This window comes from Conger conger, chromosome 17, assembly GCF_963514075.1.
Source record: "Conger conger chromosome 17, fConCon1.1, whole genome shotgun sequence".
NCBI lineage: Eukaryota > Metazoa > Chordata > Actinopteri > Anguilliformes > Congridae > Conger > Conger conger.
The window spans coordinates 34672690-34695172 of NC_083776.1; the positions used below are offsets into that span (position 1 = coordinate 34672690).

Genomic DNA, 22483 nt, shown 5'->3' on the forward strand with positions numbered 1-22483 from the left:
AAAACCGCTACAATACTGCGCACATACGCTTGCAATTGTCATAAAGTATTTGTCCAAGTAAATAAGCCCACAGTAAAATTAACATTACCCTGTGTTTTATTCGATATGCGAGTGGTGTGCTCCAAATAAAAAAGTTTCGAAGTTTTCCAACACAGATATTCGATCTTTGTGTTCTGCTTCAGAGTCGGTCTCGCTCTCATTTTGGAATTAAATGTCTCCTGGAAATATTGCAACGGGGTCGATATAATTTGGCCAAATTATTTCGACAATTTAATGACACTCAAAATGTGTAAACCATGCATAATGTACCCGCAGTTGTAAAATGCATTGCAAGCAGGCCAAGTGCACTTGCATTTTCATTCAGGAAATAGTGCTGTCTGCACAACTTTTGAAAGTTTGAAATCGACCTTTTTATTCATCGGCGTTTGGCCTCGTTTTTATACAGTCGCCTTGAGGGGAGTAATGAGCTGTGTTGTGAGAGAGAATATCTTTCGTGTGATGTTTTGTTTTAACTCCAAGCGAGTTGTTCTTCCTTGTGTCCTTTTCATCCCATTATGTGGCTGATATGCTTGTGTTAAAATACGGCAAAAACGCATCATAATAAACATTAATCTAACTTTTTCCCTCTGAGAAATCAAACCATGTGTGAAATTGTCCTGTTTCTCCCCTCTGATCAATTTACTGTTCTCTCTTTGGGACAAATCGTAATTAATAAGTGTGTCAAGTGGTCTAAAAGCTGGCTTGCTCAGCGGCGGCCAATGCTGTGGTGGGTGTTTGTATTGGCTCCTACGGCGACTGTTAAAAGTGTGCATATCACGCGCGGCGCTGCAGCGTGAGGCGCTGGGCTATTCTGCATGCAAATGCATTGTGCTGAGAGGGCATTAGGCTTATCTTTCCTGTGTATACATGTGTGCAGTTGTCTGTAAATACGAGACTGAGAGATGCAGCGTGTGCGTCTGTAACTTGGTTGCAAAATATGTGGTATTGCACTGCGTTCAGCGTTGAGTGTGCGTCTTTATTAACAGTAGTGCGCGAGCTCCTGTTGCAGCATAGCTGAAGATGGGCTGCCTGGGCACCCAGACTATGGTGCTGATGATGCTGGCGATGATGGTGGATGCCAGACCCTCCTGCCCACACCCCTGCGCCTGCTACCAGCCCACGGAGGTCCACTGCACCTTCCGCTCTCTTCTCACGGTGCCGGCTGGGATCCCCCCACACGTGGAGCGCATGAACCTGGGGTAAGCTCCGCCTCCAGGAAGCACCGCCGCCCGGACCTCAGAAGACTGGATGCCAGGGATATGTGAAAAAACCCAGCGTCTGTTGACATCTGCTGAACCCATAGAGCATGTGCAGTCTTGTTGAGTCCTGGTTGTGCATGTGGAATACCCACTGGCAGATGACAAAATCAGGTGGTGTTTACCTCCACTCTTAATCTCTCAATGTTCAATTGAAAATCTTATTTCTGGAGGATGTTTTTTTGTCATCATGTATCCCCCTCTTTTGAATCAAAGCATCTGCCTTACTCAAACCAGGTTAAACAAGCTAAACATACATTTGCATCTGAGTCTTCTGTTAGAAGTCTGTGCCATGCTTCATACTGTGGTTTTCGTGTTGCAGGTTTAACACCATAAACAGGATCACAGAGAGCTCCCTTGCTGGATTAAGAAAGTTGGAACTGCTGATGATGCATGGAAATGACTTACATAGCATCCCAAATGGAGTCTTTAGAGACCTGATGTCACTGCAGGTACGGTATTTGTGATTTTTCAAATCCAAACACTTTTCCTTGGCGAACCAAAGCAAAAACAGACTAATCTAATTCAACTGCCTGTTGGGGAATCAGTCATTCTGAATATATAACTGAATGAAACCACTGTCGTGAGTCCTCATAATAGCCTCTGGGAATGTTGTCTTGGAGGATTTTTCCGGGGCTGCTTATATTTGAAAATGACAAAGCATTCTAAGAGGATTGTATTCATCGGGAATTTCCACTGTGAATCACATGAGAATGTGGGACAAAAATGAATGTATTGATTGATTGGGTGATTGATTGGGAAAAGGGATGTCAGGTACAGTTGTTATTTACTCCAAAGAGTGGCATTCTTATATGTGAGGCTTCTCTGTGTCATTGTGTCATTGACTAACCACAGGAAAAAGGATTAGAGGAGACACTCAATATTTCACATCGTGTGCGAAAGTGGCATCCTAGCACCTTTGTTTCTCCCTCCTTGCCTTCCCCCCCCCCCCCCCCCCCCCCCAGGTGCTGAAGATGAGCTACAACAAGCTGAGAGTGATCACTGGACACACTCTCCAGGGGCTCTCAGGCCTGATCCGCCTGCATCTGGACCACAACCGGATCGAGCTGATCCACCCGGACGCCTTCCAGGGGCTGACCGCCCTGCGTCTGGTCCAGCTGGAGGGTAACCACTTGCAGCAGCTCCACCCCTCCACCTTCAGCACCTTCTCCCTGCTGCAGCACTTCCGCCTCTCCACCCTCAAACACCTCTACCTGTCCGACAACAGCTTGACCACACTGCCCGGGCAGATGCTGAAGAGCATGCCCCAGCTGGAGAACCTGTTCCTGTATGGGAACCCCTGGACCTGTGACTGCAGGATGAAGTGGTTCTTGGACTGGAGTACGCAGGCTTCAGGTAGCATTTTAAATTATTTTTTTGGTTGTTGTTGATTTGGGAGGTGTTTTTTTCCTTGGCCACTCTAACCATCTGCCTGCAGAGCTACATGCTACTACCGTACACTGTAGTCTATAAAAGTATAGTTATTTGTGTGAGCACAGGAAGAGGTGAATATGTTTATATGTTTATATAAGGCTTAATTTATATGTATATTAAAAGTATTCATGAAGGAATCTCAGTTGTACACTCAGTGAGCACTTTATTAGGTAGACTTTATTAGGTAGCTTGTTAACGCAAATATTTAATCGAACAATCATGTGGCAGCAACCAAATGCATAAAAGCAGTTGTTTTTCAGACCAAATGTCAGAATGGGGAAGAAATGTGATCTAAGTGACTTTGACCGTGGAATGATTGTTGGTGCCAGACTGGATGGTTTGAGTGTTTCAGAAACTGCTGATCTTCTAGGATTTTCATGCACAGCAGTCTCTAACGTTTGTGGAGAATTATGCGAAAAACAAAAAACATCCAGTGAGCTGCAGTTCTGTGGGCAGAAACATGTTAGAGGAGAAGGGCCAGACTGGTCGGAGCTGACAGGGGGACAGTAACGTAAATAACCATTCATTACAGCAGTGATCTGTAGTGAAGAGCATCTCTGAACACACAACCTCTAAGTGGATAGGTTACAGCAGTGGAAGACAAAAAAAGAACTCTAATAAATACCTAATAAAGTGCTCACTGAGTGTATGTAAAAAAAACTACTTTGTATTTGAAATGCATTTGGTTTTTTTGTTTTAACTGTTTGTATTTGAAAATAGATTATTTGACAATACAATTTCAAATATGACAAATATAAAAACAAATTAAGTGGACAATGCACATAATCTGTAATTAGCCACTATTTTAATGCATTTGTACCTTGCTCCCTTTACAGGTGTACTGAAATGTAAGAAAGATAAGGCTTACGAGAGTGGTCAGCTGTGCCCGATGTGCTCCTCACCCAGGTCCCTGAGGAGTAAGGACATTTTAGACCTGCAGGACCTCACCTGTAGTGGCCCTGTTATCAGTTCCCAGAAGGAGACTGCACCTGAGGACAGTGAAAGTGAGGTCCTGCCTCTAGAGGAGTTCAAAGAGCCCTTCGGGAATGTGACACTGAGCCTGATGGATGAGCACGGGAATGCCGTGGACCTGGAATGCAGCATCAGAGAGCCCAGGGAGTCCACCAAGATCAGCTGGGAACACCTCAACCTCCAGCAGATAGCAGCCAACATCAGCCTCTTCCTGGACCTGGAGTGCCCTATAGACCGAGCCAATTATGAGAAACTGTGGAAGCTCATCGCCTACTACAGCGAGGTTCCTGTTCACTTACAGAGGGAGATCATGCTGAGCAAGGAGCCCAAGCTGAGCTATAGATACAAGCAAGACATTGAGAAGGATGCCTACTATTACACAGGGGTGAAGGCTAACGTGCGGTCTCAGCCAGCCTGGCTCATGCAGACGTCCCTCAACCTGCAGCTCAACCGGCCCCAGTCAACCGGGAAGATGGTCAAGCTGATCCTCAGCACCCACAGTTCCCAGACGGTGGAGACTGAAATAATGAGGAGGCAGAGGAAAAAGTGGGTCATGATTGAATCCAACAACCGGACCCGGACAGGCCAGAGCGTGGTGGTGGGGGGCCTGAGCGAAATGGACTGTATTGTCCAGAGCTCCGACGACGCATCCATCCAGTGGATGCTGCCAGATGGCTCCAAAATGCCTGCGCCGTACAACAGTGCTGACAACCGGGTCTCAGTGTCCAGCGGGGGGAGGCTGGTGATAAAAGCGGTGGACCACTCGGACGCGGGTGTGTACTACTGCATCGCTCGTGTGAGGGATGACGTAGATATGCTCCCTTTCCGGCTCTCGGTTGAGGAGTCATCGGGCCCTCCGCCCGGAGGTGAAGGAGGTGCCCCCCTGGACAAGCGGGCCGGCGAATCCATCTCCCTGCCCTGTTCCTCCACTGGCACCCCAGATGCTGAGGTCAACTGGATCCTGCCAGACGGCAATGTGGTGAACTTCAAGGCAAACTCCACCAGGGCATTTGTGTACTCAAATGGGACGCTGTTTATTCCCCAGAGCCAGGTTACAGATAACGGATATTATAAATGTGTGGCCATGAACCTGCATGGTGTGGACTCCATGGCTTCAAAGGTAACCGTCACACGTCGACAAGGGGGGGCATCCCGGCCCCTTAGGACATTTCCCATGAGACCTCAGTCAGCCTCGGGAGTGTCCACTAAAGTAAAAGTGGAAGATGATGAGGAGTCATCTGGCGACGATGATGTCCAGGAAAAGGCTCCCTCAAGCCGCAAGTGGCTAATCAACCGCAGACGTGGCCAGCAGACTAATACACATGGCCATCCATTCAGGAACTCCTGGAGACGGGTTAATGGGCAGAGGAAGCCAGTAAAGAATGGTTCCCGTGTTGGGGATGGGAGGAACACAGTGGACTCCAGAAGAAGGGTCAGCATGTCCAACAACAAAATAGATCCTCAGAGATGGGCTGATATTTTGGCAAAGGTCCGTGATAAAAATGATCCAAAAACCACAACCCCCAGCTCAGTCCAGGCCAGCATGCCAACACAAACAGAGCCGCCACTGACAGCTGCTGAAAGGAAGTCAGAATCTGAAGAGAATACAGAAGGATCTTCAACTGATGATACAAGCCTGCAGGAGGAAAGATTGTATGCAATCACCACACCACAGATTCCAGTCCAGCATGTTCAGGACCACCTGGCCACCGAGCCCTCTTATACAGGGGAGAAGACTAACAACATTTACCAAATATCTCCACCCAAAACTAACATTGAATCACAGGCTGTGACAACTAGCACTCATACATCACAGTCCACATCTGGCCCACAGGACTCCAGTTATATTGCCGCAGACCGAAAGACAGAGGGGGAGCACACAGAAAGTAGTTTAAGGACCAGTACACCCTACAGTGTGGCTTTCTGGGAAAGCAACCTTGCTGTTACAGCTCCTAATTCCCCAGTCACTACTGATAACAATCAAGAGTCTGAAAGTGGCAGTGATAATGAGCCCAGTACCATAAAAACCTCAGAAGATGACATATATCAAAGGAGAATTGAACAAACTAGTCCATCATCGCCTGTGGACATAGGTGCGGAAGGTAATTATTTCTCCAGAATAACCACAATGTTATCAACTTCAATCTCAGCTCCAACAACAACAGCATCAACAAAAATAGCATCAACAACAGTAGCATCAAGAACGGAAACTGCACAGGAAACCGAGCTGACTCATGCGGCTGATGATAAACAGAAAAGATTGCAGTCTGGACAGGCTACCACTGCCAGACCAACCACCCAACCCACTGCAGCTGGCAGCAGAGACTCAGGAGTGGGGCTGCAGTCAAGCTCTGCTCCCTCCCGTTCCAGAAACCCATGGCAATCCAGGAGGAGGTCTGGCAGCAAGAGAAGGCCTAATAGGATAAGAAACAGGATAAATAACAGCCACCCATTTGCACGACTGCCGACTGCCAGACCACCGCTACCGTCATCACCCACAACTGAGAGAAAAGCCCTCCCACCGACAGTCATTGCAACAGTGGCTCCATCTACTGAAATACAAACATCAGCAAATGTCAACAGCATTCTGATCGAACCCACCACGACGGATCCTTTAATGGAGCACCAGCCATCATCAGCCAGGACGAGCCAGACGCCAGTCCCTTTGATCCACAGTGACCGGGCTGATACAACCCCCAAAACTGAGACCCAACATAATGTTTTCTCAAAGCAGAAGGAGACCATCACAACAACCATCCAGCCACCACAGACACACATTTTTAGGAGTACATCATCAACAGTGCAGTCCTCAGAAAGCTCTGTGGATCTAGGACCTCGAAAGGGGACAGGGGAGCATAAAACAGCCACCTCGGCTCCCCCTCCTCCTCCACTGGGTCATGAACCTGCCACTCCAGCAGCGGTTCAGGAGGAATTTACAAGCATAAGTCATCCAGCAGTTAAGCATTTTGAAGAGACCGAGAGTGAAAACAGCACAGATGACGCCAGCTCTGTGCCAAGCCCTGGAAGGCCTGCAGATAATTCCCCCGTGCAACAGGGAAGGCTACCGGAAAAAGATCAGTTCAAAATAGATAACAACCATAAATCCACAGATTCTGAACTAATGCCAGCTGAGAGACAGGCTACACCAACGGATCCACAGCACGCTATGTCCTCTACTATCCCAGGAACGCTGGCAAACACCCAAAATCAGGTTACCAAAACTCAAGATTCACAAATTCTCCAGGGTCACACTAAACCAAGCCGACAAAAAGAAATCGAGGGGAAGATGGAACAATTACATCCTCTTCAAATACCGACAACAGAGAAACCACTAACATCAACAAGCTCCTCCCAAGGACCGGTTCTTACTAAAACAACACCTACCACTGCAAAACCTAAACCTGCTATAACCAGGGAGTATGAGGAAAATAAGAATCTTGCCACACCTGGCAAACCAGATTTTGCATCAAGTGAGGAAGAGGTCTTGTCAGCCAGTAAAGATAACATCCCAGATACTACAACAACAAAAGTCACAACAAAAATCACATCTTCAGTGACAACCGGAAAACGAACAACAACAACTACTACTTCTACTACAACAGCAGCTTTGCCCAGACTGAGACCAAATGCATCATTCCCTGAATTCAACAGGGAACAACCTAGGCTACCTCACAGTCCAAGGAATCCTGGAGGAAATTATATTCCTGACCAGCACGGAGGGAGAGCCCCCAGCACTAATCAGAGATACCCATATCACCCCAACAGCCGAAACCCCTTCATCATCAGCAGGCCCAGTTTATTTGGATATCCTGACAGGACAAGACCATCTGCCGTTAACCCAACAGGCTTTTCAATACCTATCAAACCTGGTTCAATTAACAATCTCCAAACAACCACTTCCACGAAACCCCCAGACACAAGACCACCCACAACTTTGCCAGCTGCCCGGACAACAACCTTCAGCACAACCTCCAGCACCACGAAACCACTGACCCTACCGTCAAAGACCACCACTCAGCCTCGCCTTGGTCAGGAGACCAGAGCGGGACCTCCAAACACGTCATTCTTCCCAACAGCAGTCACTCAGCCTGTTTCCAGAGGCTCTCACAGGACCCCAGCAGTGCCAGTTCCAAGGGGCAGGCCTAGGATCACCACCACAGGCCCCCACACCGTGTCCGTGCATGCAGAGGCGGACGCTGCCCTGCCCTGCAGCTCGCTGGGGGAGCCCAAGCCATTCCTGTCCTGGACTAAAGTTTCTACGGGTATATGCAGCATCTATATCTCTACTGTTAATCTAGCAGCTTCTGCATTCTTTTTTGCGGGTCATGAAGTTCCCCATATGCAAAATGTTTAGATAATAAAAGCAGAGACTTGGCTCTCATTTACTAATTAACTTATTTTATTTGTACTTATGTTGCATCATAGTTATATAGCATTGATTATTATTATTATTATTATTATTATTATTATAGTATTAATATACCTTTAAGTGTCATTTTGCAGTTTTGATCTCCTCTTCATTAACATTACAGGAGCCATCATGGCGCATAACAGCCGGCTCCAGAGGTTTGAGGTGCAGTCTAACGGGACCCTGGTGATCCGGAAGGCCCAGCTGCAGGACCGGGGGCAGTACCTGTGTACGGCACAGAACCTCCACGGCGTGGACAAGATGGCGGTGACGCTGGTGGTCCTGGCGCAGCAGCCCAGGATGGTGCAGCCTCGGCACCGCGACGTCACCGTGTACCTGGGCGACACCACCGGCCTGGACTGCACGGCTCAGGGCCTCCCCGTGCCCCACATCACCTGGGTGCTCCCCGACAGGGGGGTCCTCCGAGCCGCCAGCAGCTCCGAGCAGCGCGTCATGCTCCTGGCCAATGGGACGCTCCGGATTAATCAGGTCAACTACCCGGACCGCGGGATTTACAAATGCATCGGCAGCAACGCGGCGGGGGCCGACACGCTCTCCGTGCGCCTGCACGTGGCCGCCCTGCCCCCCATGATCCAGCAGCCGCGACAGGAGAACTTCACCCTCCCCGAGGGCCACGGCTTGCACGTGCACTGCACCGCCAAGGGCGCCCCGCGGCCCGGCATCCGCTGGGTGGTGTTCGACGGGACGCAGATCCGCCCCTCGCAGTTTGTCAACGGCAACCTCTTCGTCTTCCCCAACGGCACGCTGTACATCCGCAGCCTCTCGGCCAAGGACAGCGGGAACTACGAGTGCATGGCCAGCAACGCTGTGGGTGCCGCCCGCCGGACCATCAGACTCAACGTGCGCAAGAGCACCTCCATGGCCCGCATCACCTCCACCTCGCCGCAGCGCACGGACGTCTCCTACGGGGGGAACCTGCGCCTCGACTGCCTGGCTTCCGGAGACCCCGGGCCCCGAATCATCTGGAGGATTCCCTCAAAGAAGCTGGTGGATGCCCACTACAGGTGAGTAAAACCTTCAGGCAAACAGCATGGATTGCATGTCATCTGCTTTGTCTGGGCCAGGTACTGTGAGCTGTAATAATAATAATAATAATAATAATAATAATAATAATAATAATTTAAAAAAGAAGAAGAATATAGGGTATTTTCGGTAAACACAAAGAGCAATATAGAATAAAACATTAGCATTAACAGCATTCTTTCCAAACAGGCGATATGAATCCACAGTAAAACCAGAATAACAATGATTTGCAAATTCAACAAGTAAACAATACGGCACTGGAATCCAATAAATTAAAAAAGAAAGTAACTTAAGAATAGATTAAAAAGATCTAAAGATAAAATGGCCATTTCAAAAAATGAAAGCAATGCATTCATATGTCAGAAATGTCAGAAACTTCTCCATTAAATGCATTTCCTTGTCTTTATTTCTTTATTTCAGACTTGCCTGTATTTCAGGTTTGCCTGTATTGTTCTAGTTTTGTTCTGAACCAGCCTATTACCTAACATTGAGGGGTGAGCTGTGTTATTTCTGTCAGTTTACTGTTACCCAAGTCTGAACCTTGGTTGGTTATTCCATGTTAATGTACAACACATTTACAGAATGCATGTCCAAAAATACATAAATATACATAAATGATAAATGGTCATATCAATATAAGTAAAGAGACATGGTTACACCAAAGACCAAAAACAACTTCCACAAAAATTTAATTAAAGGGAAATGCCAATTTTTTTTTGGCTGAAACTAGGCAATGTGCCTAGTCCCTAGAAGTTTTTCTCGAACATCACAGTGTACCTGTAGTTCTGAAAATATAATCATGAGCTCTCTGAGTGAGAAGTAATGTAAATATTTTATAACCTTTTAAAATTAATATTTTACTCATGAAAGGTGGTGTTTAATTTAGCACACGTTATTTAGATAGATAGATATATGTATGTAGGGCAAGTCTCACAATCTGATTGGTTCATAGCAGTGATACATTTTCTATATACCACTGCTGTGCGTTCTAATGATTGTTTACAGTTCTATTTCAAGTATCAGGGTGAAGCAGCCATTTGAGTCAAAATGAAAAACCGTTAGATGCAAGATGATGCACATCAATCACTTTGCAGCAATGTTTCCCAGAATTTGCTTGCAAGCAGGGACACAGAGTTACATACTGGGTCCCTGTCATTGCTGCACGTCAGGCCGAACAACGCCCCTTAGCTGTCATAAACCTTTGATATACCACTGCCTGTTGTGAGTTATTGTTTAAATATATATACACACTCACTGAGCACTTTATTAGGTATTTAGACCAGTCTGGCCCTTCTCCTCTAACCTCTCTCATTAACAACATGCTTCTGCCCACAGAACTGCTACTCCCTGGATGTCTTTTGTTTTTCGCACCATTCTCTACAAACTCTAGAAACTGTTGTGTGTGCAAGTCACAGGAGGTCGCAGTTTCTGAGATATTCAACCCACCCTGTCTGGCACCAACAATCATTCCATGGTCAAAGTCCCTTAGATCACACTTCTCCTCCATTCTAACATTTGGTCTGAAAAACAGCGGAACCTCTTCACCATGAACCTCTTCACCATGCCACAGGCTGATTAAATATTTCCATTAACATGCTGGTGTGCAGGTGTACATAATAAAGTGTATATTTTGATGACCTACACATGGCACATATATAAACATGTTAATTTGATTAGTTTGAAGGTAATTGATTCACAGAAATATAAAACTATATTGTCTTATGTTGATGCATATGGTAACTCTGCAGTGAGTGTGGAACCGAATGCCTTCAGGAGACATGTTTAATTAATCCACTGTAAGAGAACAATCTTGCACTCAGCAGTCAGGCTCTTTGAAGCCAGGCCAGGGCCTCTCAGTCACGGGTTGCCCCGGCCTGCTCTCCGGGTGACAGATTTGATCAGCCTCTCACCTGGGCAAAGTGATGGTGAGAGTTCCACTTCCCCACACACGGCGTGAGCAGCTCTGCAGCTGCCAGGCTGTCAGGGCCCCCTCAGGCTTCACTGGCTAAGAAAGAAATGTGGGGGAAAAAGAGAAACATTTCTGTGGTCTCTCAACTGTATAGAATTCTATCTGGCTCTATGCACATATTTCACTTTACAAATTAAACTGGAAATGACAGGAGTGGTACAGAGAGGTCCCTTTCTTCTTACTCCATCAAAAGAGGAATAATGTGTTTTTCTTCTTTTTTGCTTATTTTTCCAGTTTTGATCCCAGAATCAAAGTGTTCAGCAACGGCACTCTGTCAGTCCAGGCAGTAACGGAGAGGGATGAGGGCGATTACCTGTGCGTAGCCAGGAACAAAATGGGGGATGATTACGTGCTCCTGAAGGTCAGCGTCATGATGAAGCCAGCCAAGATCGAGTACAAGCAGCTGGCCAATCAGAAGGTATCGTACGGGGGAGATCTAAAGGTGGACTGCATCGCCTCTGGCCTTCCCAACCCTGAGATCAGGTGGGGACTGCCAGACGGCACCATGGTTAACAGCGTCATGCAGTCAGACGACAGCGGGATACGCACCCGGAGGTACGTGGTCTTCAACAACGGGACCCTTTACTTCAATGAAGTGGGAATGAAAGAGGAGGGAGACTACACCTGTTACGCAGAGAACCAGATCGGCAAGGACGAGATGAAGGTCCACGTCAAGGTGGTGGCCGATTCCCCGGCCATCAAGAACAAGACGTACAGCGTCATCAAAGTGCTGTACGGCGATTCCATCGCCTTGAAGTGCAGCGCCAAGGGAGAGCCGACACCGTCTATCACCTGGTTCTCTCCCACCAACCGAATCATCCCGGCAGCATCGGACAAGTACCAGGTGCACAACGACGGGACGCTCCTCATCCAGAAGGCCCAGAGGTTCGACAACGGGAACTACACCTGTACGGCCCGGAACACGGCCGGGCAGGACCGGAAGGTGGTCAGGGTGGAGGTGCTGGTTTCTGCGCCCACGATCAACGGGCAGAGCGGCGTGTTGAGCGCCGTCCGGGAGACCGCCGTGAAGGACCAGCGCAAGCTGGTGGACTGCAAGGCCGAGGGGACGCCTATCCCCAGAGTGATGTGGGTCCTGCCTGAAAACGTGGTGCTCCCCGCGCCGTACTACGGCAGCCGGATAACGGTCCACCGCAACGGCACCCTAGACATCCGGTCCCTGAGGACGACCGACTCCGTCCAGCTGACATGCGTCGCCCGTAACGAGGGCGGGGAAGCCCGGCTGATGGTCCAGCTGGACGTGACGGAGATCCCAGAGCGGCTTCAGCTCAGGAGCCTGAAAACAGAGAGCCTCTTGCTCACTATCGGCACCCCTATGGCAGTGAACTGCTCGGTGGAGGGCAGACCGACTCCCGAGGTAACGTGGTACCTCCCCAGTGGGGCCCCTCTCCTCAGCAGCACCCAGTTTTCCAGATTCTTCCACAGGCCAGATGGCACGCTGCACATCAGCAACCCCTCTCCGTCCGACGCCGGGGTTTACCGATGTGTGGGTCGGAATCCAACCGGACACGTCGAGCGCGCCGTCACCCTGGAGCTGGGGAGAAAACCGGAAATCAACACCAAGTACCCCACGTTAGTGAGCATCATCAACGGGGAGAACCTGCAGCTACACTGCCTGTCCGGCGGGAGCCCTCTGCCCCGGCTGACCTGGACCCTCCCGAACGGGCTGCTCCTGACCCGGCCCCAGAGGACGGGCCGGTACACTGTCCTGCTGAACGGCACGCTCCTGGTCCAGCAGGCCTCGGTCTACGACAGGGGCACGTACACCTGCAAGTCCGCCAACGACCACGGGGCTTCGGTGCTGACGGTGCCCGTGATCGTGATCGCGTACCCGCCGCGCATCACCAGCGGCCCCGCCCCGGTGACCTACGCCCGGACGGGCGTGGCCATCCAGCTGAACTGCATGGCTATCGGCATCCCCAAGGCCGAGGTGGTGTGGGAGATGCCCGATAAAATGCAGCTGATAGCGGCCCATCAGCCCCGGGTCTTTGGAAACAAGTACTTGCACCCGCAAGGGTCCCTGGTCATACAGAACCCGTCCACCAGAGACACGGGCTTTTACAAGTGCACCGCCAAAAATGTCATTGGGGTGGACACTAAGGCCACGTACGTACACGTCTTTTGATTTGTGAACGGATTCAGTCTGTCCCATGCCCACGAAACTGCGGAACACAGTGCAGAAAATACTGTCTATGCAAAATGTTGTTATGGATACTTTGAAGTAAGAGTAGCCAAAATCAGTTAGTCAGTGTAAATATGTAATGCTTCAGACAAGAAGCACAGGGATCTGAAAGTCGGGCCATATTTTTTTATTATCTGTTCTGGAAAGTAATGGCATTATGGTAATAAGGCATGGAATGCAAGTAGAAAAAATGCAATTAAATTATTAGATGGAAATTGGATACCAAATGTGTATGAATAATGGTGCTATTTTTTAACCAATTTGTTGAAAATAATGTTTTGCTGCATTTGTTGCTATTACCATAACTTAAAGACAAGCTGAAATCTAAATTCACCTTTTCCTCAATTGAATCAATTCTTCATAACCATGCAAACACGTCTTAAATGATATATTCCAAAAATGTTTTAATACTTTTGCATTTTCACAGCAGTTTTGTTTTCACCCACTTCCTGGAAAATGAAATTTTACGAGATTTGACATCGTCGTGTACCAGTGGGCGTGTATGTTGATAAAAACATTTTCCATTCCATTCCCCTCCAATTTTCACACAGCTGCCCGCATCTTCATTTGACTCCCCACCCGTTAAAAATGTCCCCAAAAGATCCATTTCACTCGTGCATATGTCATATCACGGAAGCTAGTGTTGTTCTATCTCCCGTATCAGCTTGTCTTTAACACATTTTTTCTGACAATGACAACTCGTCAAATTATATCCATATTTACAGGTTGTTTTGATAACTGTTAATCTGTTAACTGTTAAAAGTTAGATGGTGCTGAATCAAAAAAAATGTGATGTCTTAGAATGCCAGACAATTTCAGGGATCAAAGTAAGAACTGTCGTTACAATGCACATCACAAATATTATGCTCTGGTTCAGTAACAAGGACAGGAAAAAGCATCCCTTGGATCTAATCCAAGGAGAATTTTTATACAATCAGTAGTGTACACACCTTCAATATTCAAGAGTGCTTTTGTTATCACATAACCTATTATGACAGTGCATCAATACAATGGCATTCATTTCTTCAAGTTACAAATATACCTTCATATGACCAGTCATTTTGGTCAGTGCCTTAACCTGTTCACCAAACTATCACCTTTCATTGTAGAGATTACCAAGACCTCCACCACTGCCCCCATACCATCCTTTATCATGACTGTGCAGGTCCATACTGCTGTGCACAGAATCAGATTTGAGCCTGCCCTGCCTCCATATGAATATTCAGTGTGTTCTCTGTTTCACCTCTCCTCATTTTCATGAGAGAATGATATTAAATAACAGGACAGGCCTAGTTTCCCCAAATGAAGGTGTGTTTCTGTAGAGCCTAGTGCCCTGCCTGATTATCCAGTAATAGTTTTTCCTTGTGGATCTGCCTGGGCGTTTGATGGGGGCAGGGGGGAAAGATGAATCGTTTGTGTCACATTTCTTTATATCCAAAAGGAATATCTCATGGCAAGGTCAGTACTCCTGCTTTTTTTAAATTATTTGTCTTTAAAAGACTCTGATGTATAGCAATGTTTATATGGTAAGTCTATATAGTGTACATCTGTAAGAAAGAGAGAAACATGCTCTGGGAGTTCTGAGCAACTGTTATATTTTGAATAGTTAGACTTTTTTAAATAAAGAACAAAATTAATTCAGTGTGATGTTGTTGTCTGTCTCTGCGAGGGAATGGCCCACTTTAATATGTCATTGTGAAGCATATGTAACTTTTCATGAGCAAAAAGACCAAACCTGCCAGCTTTAAGAACATGTTTCTTAAATTTATTGTAGAGCTGTCCAAACCCCCTCGGCTATTGATATAAGTAGTCTGCTCCCTGTTAGTTTTACTCTTCAATTACAGATTTGTTACATTTTTTTTATGATGATCAGAACTGAGTTTCGGTCATGTGGGTACAATGTTTTGGTTTAATAAATACCTGGTCAGAACCAAGAAGACATAGCTGAATGATTTACCATTATTATTATTATTTTTTTTGCATCATGTAAGCATGGTGTGAAGCAGCTATGGGTGGAAATGTTTTTTAATGGGAAATTCAAAATTTCCTTTCACTAGTCAGCTCCGATGTGAGCCAGCTATACATTTGTGCCTTCCCAAACTTGCCAAAAATAAGTAATCACATGAGAGATTTAAAATACATGACACAGACTCTAACCCAACTACACAGGGGCCTACCCCCATTTATATGTGATTAGATTTTGATTTAACTTTTTAACTTTATTCTTTTGTTTAAATGTAAAAACACATCTGTTGCACTGCACAGGGAAAGGGGATTAGCTGAGAGAGTGTATTTAGGGGCCAAGAGCTCCCACGGAGCCCTGGATGTGTGTGATCCAGCAGAGCTGCTCCTGGTAGCGGAGACAGACACTGCTGCACTTCCTGCCCACCCCCTCAGTGCTGTCTGGGGCTGCCGCGTGGTGCTAATGCATTTACCCGCACCCCTCCACAGCTCAGTGGCTACAGATTGTAAGGTGGACCCTGATGTTCCTAGCAACTGCGCTAATACGCTAATGGTCATTGTTTGAGGCTTTACGCTTGCGTAATGCTGCCAAGATAGTCAAAATGTGATGTGAGAGAGAGGCTGGGGGAATTCTGCAGGGGTGAGTGGATTAATCTAGCAGGCCTTAACCTTTGCCAGGTTTGTATCCCTGGTACATCACCACCACCAGTCAAATGGGACAGAAGGAAATGACCCAAGCAAAGGCGCCAGACAGCAGCGTGTCAGAACGTGAATGGATGCATTGTATCACCCAACTAGAAAATTACACAGTGCGTCATCTTATAGCCAGAAGATGGTGAGTCACCCATCGAAACCAAGACGGGTCCGTCCAAACCATTTTAAACATACGTTTTATTAAGACTTCAAAAACCTTATTATAGCAGGGGCATAGAACATAGCAGTCATTAATGACCGAGAATCAAATTGAATGCCAAATGTGAGTCTAGAATCCAGTAATGAACATTAGGTCTTTCTGCAAAACTTCTTATTGGCATTTACCTCTGCCCACTGCTTCACTGCTTCCAAAAAAGCTCAGGGAATTCCGGCCATTGAGGGAGGGAGGGAGGCTAGGGCATGTTGAAATGGAAAGTCCTAGTAGAGCGTGCAGGCGAAGGGAGTGGTTCTGAGTGTTTAACTGTCTCCCACACAGAGACGGAGAACCAACTGCACAAACTGCCCATGGCACAGCCTTTACTTTCCTACCCACAGTCCTCTGGGGCAGCTTTTCCAGCAGAGGGAAAGTGGCACCGCGGTAATAAACGGAGAGCTTACCGCAGTCTGAGAATTCACCACTGGCACAAGGACCTGAGGGCCACGCACGGCTCAACCGTCCAGACTCCAGCGGCACACGGGGCCGTGTGGGTGTGTGAGTCCTCAGGCACAGTGTGAGTCCTGCTACAGTGTCACCCAGCTCACGTCAAGCTTCTGAACACCTCCACCTGTCAAATACACTCATTTTATACCTGGTCTAATGTCTATGGTTTCAACTTCTGGTTTTGGATTACATTTTTTATGCTGGTCTGGTGCTTTGATTTAATAAGAATGGAACAGTCCATTGTTATCATTTTACCTGCTTAAATGATCCAGAATAATTCAATAAGAACACAGTATAGCATAGTTTCATGAAAGCAGCCTTTCGGAATACAGAAAAGTGCATAGCTGTCGGAGGAGTTGTTTTTGTAGACAAGCATAACATCATCATCAAAGCAATTCTTACAAGTAGAGGTAGTCTTGAAATGTTTCATGTGCAAGCTATCCATAGCTTCTGCCGCTGTAGAATACTCATTCTTTGGCATAGATTGGAGATATGCAGTGCTGTTTCCATTTCTATTTTTCATCAATCGACAATTAGTCGGAAAAGGGGGGAAATTACTGTTACAGAATGCAGGGAACGCCAGACAGGAGAGGCACGTCTGCTTTCTTTTAACATCATCAAAGCAGACAGAGACAGATACATATAACCTTTTCAGGGAAGCAAGGTTTCTCATGCCCCAGGCTTGGAATGCCTCTCAGTAATCCAGCTTGTGACTCAAATGCGGTGAGGCTGTTCTTCTTGATGTATTGAACTGTTTTAATGAACATTTTTGACTTTCTGGCTCAGTGTTTGACTCCTCTCATTTTACATCTGTGCATCCCTTGACCTGATGTACCGGAGAGTGGAAGTCGTTCTTTTAGTTATTTTACCTTTCGCTGTGCAAGAATTTCGCAAAAAGCCCAAAAGATTTAGATTCAAAGAATTCTTCCGGGCCTGATCTTTTTGAGTCCTGTTGGTAGCTGATTTTATAGCAGAGCCTTTTACATATCCTTTTAACCTTACATTGGAATGCAATTAAATTGCAATATGTAAGTCTGCTTTTGTTCTCCAACAGAGAAATGGGGGAGACTCAGATTTCTTGAAGTTATATAAGTAGGCCAATGTCTATATTACCAACATATCCAAGATATTTGAAAGTCTTTTGATTAGTCAGTGCAAGGTTCAAGGAGTTGTTATGCTTTAATGACATTGTATCAACATCCCATTCAGGTTTCAGGAAGCAATATCGCTCCCTCATTGGCACTGGACATTTTTATATTATTAGGCCATTCTTGGTCTGTTCCTGTCTTACTTATGGCTTTACATCTTGTGTAAAAGTATTGGGCACTATGTTTTATATTCCCAGGACTGTTTTATGCCTATATTTGGTACCCAGTGCCTTTACAGGCATTTATTTATTCTGGACTCTCTGCTTGAAATATGTTACAGAAGCACAGAACTCTTACGGATTTAATCTCATTAAATGTTTTACATCCAAAATTAAAAAATGGAGGCAGACGCACTAGGCTGTTACTGTTTTAATTAGCTTTTTTACTCACTTGTATATTGGGCAACTTATGTTCTTACCTTGTATTTGTTTTGATTATAGTAGCTGTGTTCATGTTGTTGTTGTATAACTACCTGTTTTGTATCTGGTTTGCTGCCTGTCTTGACCAAGGGAGTATATCACAAAGCAAGATTGCTGAGTTAGCTGGGTAAGTTCACCAGTTCAAGTGATATAGTACATTCCAGGTCTCACTTGGAAAAGAGATTCTGAATCTCAATACTGTTCTCTTTAGTCTGGAAAGTTGTGGCCACCTTTAGCAGCTCAGAAACCATTTTATTCAGCCTAAACGTCTGCTGAAAATAACAAAGAGGTCAGCACAGAATGTCTCTGCTTCTCCTCAGGGCTGATGAGAGGGGATGTCTCCCCAACCTCCTTTAACTCCTCTGGTTTGCCTTTGTTGCCTAGGGATGCTTTTGTCAAAGACCAAATGAACCCACATCAGAAAACTCGCTTTTTGCCTTCCAAGGGCTCACTTTTTAAAATACAATAAACCAGCTCAGTGATATCAGCTGAGCACCCAGAGCATCGGCAGCCATTTTAAATGGAAATTCTGGCATAAATGAAATTTTACTCCTCTTCGCCAACCAAATATTTGATGGCAGCTTGCCATTGCAACGCCAGGGCTGTTTTCCTCAGCAGCTTGTCTTCCTGAGAAAAAGCAATCATGTTTCCACTGGAGAGGCTCGTTATCGGTACAGATTAGAAATTAAATATGGCACTATCAACACTAGATTCGTGTTCCGCCCCTTGTCCTGAATCAGGAGATAGGTATGTAATTAGAAAGTAACATGAAAAGTAGCTCTCTATTCCAGGAATTCTGAATATGAACGGTCATGTTACAAGGAACTTCCCAGCTTTAATGCTTGAAGTGCCAGAATGCCACTGGGACTATGTCTAACATTTCCCCTTTAAGTAAACAAGGCGATACAGGGGTGGCCTGTAGCCTAGTTGTTAAGGTAAGTGACTGGGACATGACTGGCACATGAGTGGGACACACAAGGTTGGTGGTTCTAATCCCGGTGTAGCCACAATAAGATCCGCACAGCCGTTGGGCCCTTGAGCAAGGCCCTTAACCCTGCGTTGCTCCAGGGGAGGATTGTCGCCTGCTTAGTCTAAGCAACTGTGCATCGCTCTGGATAAGAGCGTCTGCCAAATGCCAATAATGTACTGTACTGTAAACATGTGATTTAACTCCAGTATGGCCTAAGCAGAATGCATGCAAAATAATGTCTTTATCATGCAAAAGCCATTATATAAATACTTCATTCTCCATTAGCAGCCAATTGTGTCTGCACTGTACTCGACAGAGATAGCAGCGTGGCATTATCTTACTGTGCTGTATGATCAGTTTGCTAATTAGCGATTTCAGTTCAGATTCCACCAAAAAAGATGTCTCTCCAAAGACTTGTTATTTGGTGCTCTAAAAGGCATCAGCGTATAATTAATGAGACCGCAAATGGGTCATTTATTTTGCATGAAAAAGTGTATGTAAGTACCCATTTATTGAGTCCTGATGTTTAACCCTAGAGGATTCTGGGAAATACAGTAACTGGAGGAAAAGGTAGATGTTAATGAGTCCATTTCACCACATTTGGGATAAAGTGTGGGACTGGGACTAAATGGTGAATTTAATTGCAAATGTCAGATTATTAATTATGTTAATGCCACCAAACTACTTCATCATTGGAAGATTTAATCTAATGGGCTGTGGTGGGAAGCAGAGGGCAAATATGGAAAGAGCACTTTCATAGTATTTCAAGGATTAGATTTCCTTTGCGCCCCACAACTAGAGAATAGGAAATAGAAAGTGGAGCCATTTCCACAGAAAGGATGAAAACAAAAAACATGTTTTATTTTTTAATCCGTGTAAAAATCGCACACTCTAAAAAGGCAGGGCTGTTTCTGTAAAAACATTGAAAATACTGGGTCATAAAATTTCCCCTTACTCTGCGGCTGCCAGAACCCAGCTGCTGGGGCTTTCTTCTTCCTGCCTCTGTTATTCCAGAGCCTGAAACGGGTGCAGCTTCACCAAGCAGTTAGTCTAACATTATGGTGCTTTAAAAAAAGGTTTTAATGGCAAATTAATAGAATTAATATACATACTAATCTTAATAGCCTGCATTATTTATAATGTTGTAGCCTATTATTTCAATTATTATTATTTCAATGTGTCTGAATGTTTCTGATCTGGCTATTGAGTCTAACAGTTATGTAACGATGTTTGGCAAAAACACTCACGTTACTTGAATAGGGGAAAGTAAGAATTAATTTGTTTTCCGAAAAATAGTAACTATACAAACAGTTGAAAAATGTTTGGATAGTTAAGTTCAGCCTAGCTCCTATCATGTTTTAAATGTTGCCTGAGGCAACTGCACCAGAATTAATAATGACTGTTCTGTGTCAGAGCTGCAAAAATAAAGTAAAATCCAAGCACCCTCAGCTGAGAAATTGCAATTTCATGCCTAAACGTATTGAAACCAATTATTATATACCCATGTTAGCTGGTGTAAATGGTAATCAGAGCTACTGTATTCACAAGTCCTTACTAATAGCCAATCAGGCTTGTATTGTGTGTTTATGATAATAATAATTCATAAAAGTAGTGATTGCAATGAGACATGGAATAACCCAATGTTTGGTAAGCAAGGTAAAGTTATTTTAATTCAACGCATGGGTCAAATGATGAACCCAACAGTCGGGTTAAAATCGACAGCTGCTGGGTCAACTCAACCCAAGGAATGTTCTGTCCCATAGTGACCCAGCTGTGTGGTTACGATTGTGTTGTTTTTAACCGATCATTTTTTGGTGTGGTTCTGGGAATTATGGCATTGGCATACTCTTCTGTTTCAAATTCAAGTTATGGAAACATCTGGTTCAAAAGTCCCTCCATGATCTTCCAGGAGTTATTGTAGAGGATGAGCGTCCAACACCCTGACTCTCCTGCGCTCATTTCTCACTGGCGAAACACCACTGGGACACTGGGACTGAAGCATCTGTAGTCTATGCTCAGGAGATGACTGAGGCAAGAAGCAGTTACTGCACCGACCTTACCCTGTTTTAGGGCTTGCGTGGAGAGCACAGCCGTTCCACCCTGCTGATAAATCAATGTTTGCCAAGCGTCTGAAAAGTGGGACACTGAAAATGTTTCTGGACACTGGTGCAGCAGATATCCATCACGTCCAGATGGCCCGGGCCTGCTTGCCTTCCACCCTCTCCACTTCTCCACTCCTGGAGTACGGCTTCTGCTGATTCGTTGCGGTTCATGTTCATGAGGAGGCGTGTCCAAGGACAGGACAGCCGTTATATTGTCCTTGGCCACACCCATCATGAATATTCATAAAATGCATCAAATTGGACGCTTCAGCAGTTGAGTTCAACTTCTTTTTTAGAGAACAGTCCAACAAATGATGTGAAAGTATATACATACTGTATGTCTGTAATGCCTAACAATTATATTCTTAAATACACAAAGTTAAACAAAAGCTAAAAGCGAATAGAGGTGTGTAGGCTAGTATAAAGGTTTTCAACTTGATGTGAGGTGTAACATGAAGTGACACGTGGGAGGACTGGAGACTATTTTTCATAGTTGTGTGTGGTATTAGCTCCAATAAAACAAGCCAAAGTATAGTTTGTGTGAAGTGTTAATTCTTGTCATCCCTGGTGTAAAATCCAGCTATGACCAGCTTGAAATACCAGCTACCAGCTGTTTCAAAACATAGCTTAAGCTGGTCAAACCATGTTGAGTATGGAGCTGGTCTGAACTGGTCAACCAGCTACCAGCTGTTGCAAAACTAGTTCCACCCCCAAAAACTCAGCAGGAATTATCATTGTTCAAACTTTACTGGTGTTTGCTATTATTGGGCATTGTAATTTATTGTGAATAAAAACATGTCAATGCAAACTAAAATAGAGCCAAATAAAAACTGAGCCGTATTTAGCAATGGAAACAGGGAAAATCTGTGTCATATTTAATCCAACAAACGAAAGAAATGTGCTGTTCCGCACTGTTGGCCGTGTGATCATTGTAGATCAGTATTTGTTACCAGTATCATATTGCTGGGTTTGAAGGACTAACATTCTCAGGGAAAAAGGGTTCTAAAAGCAGAAAAAATTTTGTTGATTTTAAAGACAGGTTCAAATTTACTGTTGACTACTTGTGTCTGAATGTTTTACTCGGGACTCCAAATACCTGTTTTATTTTTGTATTTTTTAGTGGATCCAGTTTCTTTCTGAAGCAATACTTTTGACCCCCTTGACCTGGAGAGAAATGTATACATCGTGGCTCTGTGGGTTATAAGG

The 22483-nt window shown here is 45.4% G+C and overlaps 1 protein-coding gene across 1 annotated transcript; it reads left to right on the forward strand.

Moving 5' to 3' along the window:
- The first annotated feature begins 1059 nt into the window (after positions 1-1059).
- Positions 1060-14892, forward strand: LOC133116317 (matrix-remodeling-associated protein 5-like). Its single transcript, XM_061225757.1, has 6 exons — positions 1060-1238; positions 1618-1747; positions 2261-2651; positions 3566-7963; positions 8234-9134; positions 11357-14892. The coding sequence occupies exons 1-6, from the start codon at positions 1060-1062 to the stop codon at positions 13263-13265; spliced, it is 7908 nt and encodes a 2635-aa protein (XP_061081741.1). The 3' UTR covers positions 13266-14892.
- The last annotated feature ends 7591 nt before the right edge of the window (positions 14893-22483 follow it).